General features: G+C 35.6%; 1 protein-coding gene across 1 annotated transcript; it reads right to left on the bottom strand.

Moving 5' to 3' along the window:
• Nucleotides 1–551: 551 nt before the first annotated feature.
• Nucleotides 552–758, bottom strand: GCK72_009644 (uncharacterized protein; the record flags this gene model as incomplete). The annotated part of the gene is made up of 1 exon (XM_053727471.1): nt 552–758. One exon carries the CDS (start codon nt 756–758, stop codon nt 552–554), a length of 207 nt encoding a protein of 68 aa, XP_053587048.1.
• Between the last annotated feature and the right edge of the window lie 234 nt (nt 759–992).

Here is a 992-nt window from a genome sequence, read left to right as displayed (position 1 = left end):
CGTATTTCTCGATTCTCTGAATCTATGACCTCACTTTTCTAAAATACGTTCTTCTTTTTGAGTGATCACAATCAATGTTCCCCATCATCATTCTATTAGTGTTAATTTCAATTCCATTTTACTAGGAACAAAACTTTTGATATAATATCATATGGTTTATTTTATATTTTAATATTTTCTGGATTGTTTGCCTTTTGGACAGTCCGTATTGGTTTTATTCTTCTTCTTCATACAGTCCAGTACTATTTTTTCAAACATAAATCACGTGAATTTTTTTTTGGTACGGCTTTGCTCTCCGTTGCATAGGACCGGACAGTCTAGTGATATTCTTTCAGTAGTATCAGATATGTGGTTTCTTCTTAAAAATTTAAATTTAGGTTTTGTTCCCCATCCAAGTCATCTTAATTCAGCTTTTTGAGAGTCCCTTGTCTTCTTTTTTACAGTAACTTTCAGTAGTCTTTACATTTTGAATTTCTGTTATAGATTCAAATCTTTGTACTGTAGAAACACCTTCCTTCTCCTCTGAAGTCTGATCTTTCCTAAAACATATTTCAGTGAACAACATATCCTTCAACTACTTTCACTTGAATTTCTCCTTTTCCTGAATCATAAACTCTTTTTTCTGCGTTTATCCCGAGTCTCGAAACGGTTCCGACTCCGTTTTTATCCTCACTTCGTTTTCCATCTTTCATCCTTTTTTCCTTTCTCTTTTCCACCTTGATCGACGCTTCTTCGCACATTTGTATCAAATAATGCATGTGTCTCTTCCCCCTTCTGCGCAATAGTTTGGACCTCATCCGACACATTCCAGTCGTCTCTCTCGCTATTTCGCATCAGTGGATCAGCATCATCAGCATCCTTGAAAACTTTTTCGTTCTCTCTCTAGTTTTCTCTCTCTCCTAACTTTCTTCCTCTTCGAAATCCATTTCTTCCCATCAAACTGCTGATGAAAATTTGCATAAACAGTAGTAGTACTGTGTTCTTCTCCTTCT

This window comes from Caenorhabditis remanei, chromosome III (genome assembly GCF_010183535.1).
Source record: "Caenorhabditis remanei strain PX506 chromosome III, whole genome shotgun sequence".
Lineage (NCBI taxonomy): Eukaryota > Metazoa > Nematoda > Chromadorea > Rhabditida > Rhabditidae > Caenorhabditis > Caenorhabditis remanei.
The sequence above is the reverse complement of the archived record's forward strand: the minus strand, read 5'-3'. Positions and strand labels throughout refer to the sequence as shown.